The sequence below is a fragment of the Propithecus coquereli genome, unplaced genomic scaffold, assembly GCF_000956105.1.
Source record: "Propithecus coquereli isolate 6110/MARCELLA unplaced genomic scaffold, Pcoq_1.0 Scaffold5, whole genome shotgun sequence".
In the NCBI taxonomy this organism is placed as follows: Eukaryota; Metazoa; Chordata; class Mammalia; order Primates; family Indriidae; genus Propithecus; species Propithecus coquereli.
In genome coordinates this window covers 11,280,623-11,281,791 of record NW_012150840.1, presented here as the reverse complement: position 1 = coordinate 11,281,791, position 1,169 = coordinate 11,280,623, and the positions used below count along the sequence as shown (strand labels likewise).

General features: G+C 31.8%; 1 protein-coding gene across 1 annotated transcript in view; it reads right to left on the bottom strand.

Moving 5' to 3' along the window:
• The window catches only part of PCNX (pecanex homolog (Drosophila)), a 188,010-nt gene that overhangs the window by 102,615 nt on the left and 84,226 nt on the right, over positions 1 to 1,169 (bottom strand). The window contains 1 exon segment of the mRNA XM_012656049.1: positions 73 to 163. Within this exon segment, the coding sequence (XP_012511503.1) occupies positions 73 to 163 (91 nt within the window).

Genomic DNA, 1,169 nt, shown 5'->3' with positions numbered 1-1,169 from the left:
TCAAGGCTTAAAAACATTAGATATGGCAAATATATGCAAGTATATACACACTCCTAATGACTTCACACATACCAGATATTAGATGCTCTTCTTGCTGCTGGTTCAAAATTCACAAGTGACATATCACAGCCACCAGTCTCATAGATCGTAGAAGAGAACTTACCTAGCAAATAAATGATTATTTTATAAAGCCATTAGAATATTCAGAATTTTTTCTTTATGATACACTAAACTTGATAACTTTCTATATTTTAAGAAAATACACTGTAATATTTTTTCAAAAAATATTTTTAAAACAATGATCTGCATGTAATTCAGCATGAGGTGAACTGAAAAGAAATGCTGGACAGTAGGGTAAATGTAAACATATATAATTGATATTAAGTCTGCTTTGCAATAACAGCCTTTCTCTCTTTTCTCCTACTAGCACACACAATTCAAGTAATCACATGAATGAATTCAATGCTATTTAAAAGTCACCTGACCACTACTTGCAGGAGGTGAGTGGCCATTTGCAAAGCTGCTTCAGTTCTAAGATAGTTCAAACTGCAGGACAACAAAATGTGTGACTGCCTTCTGAGTTGTGTTTTTCTTTTTAAAGGAGAAATGAAAGTGTCAAGAAGGATCTAAGTTTAATGAACTGAATGAGCTATAATAATGTCAGTGATAATTAAATTATAGCATTTAATGAACATTACTAATTGTATGATTCTACCACAAGAACTCTATAAAAAATTTAGAAACAGCAATTGCAACAGCCAAGAATCTCTACAAAACCAATAAAAGGTTTAGAAATTGTATTGGTTGTAAATGAATATAGGTTAAAATAAAAATGACTCGCTTAAAATGAATTTTATAATATGAAATAATTTCTGTAACAGAATTTTAAAACTCTACATACGGCCTGAAATGCATTCTTCACTTTTGAGGATCTATGGTAGCCATATTGATGGTGAAGAGGGAGCATAAATAAATAAATATTTCCATGAGGGCAATAAGATGAATTATGTAACTCTGCAATCATTTGGGTCTAGTCCAGTCTGCTTTTTGAGTATGAGGTTTCTGTTTTACTAGCTGGAATTACTGAGGTTACAAACAGTAGGAATCTTAAAAGGCAATTTCAACTTGATGGCAGGGCTTTTTTCCATGTCTACAATGCAAACAGCATA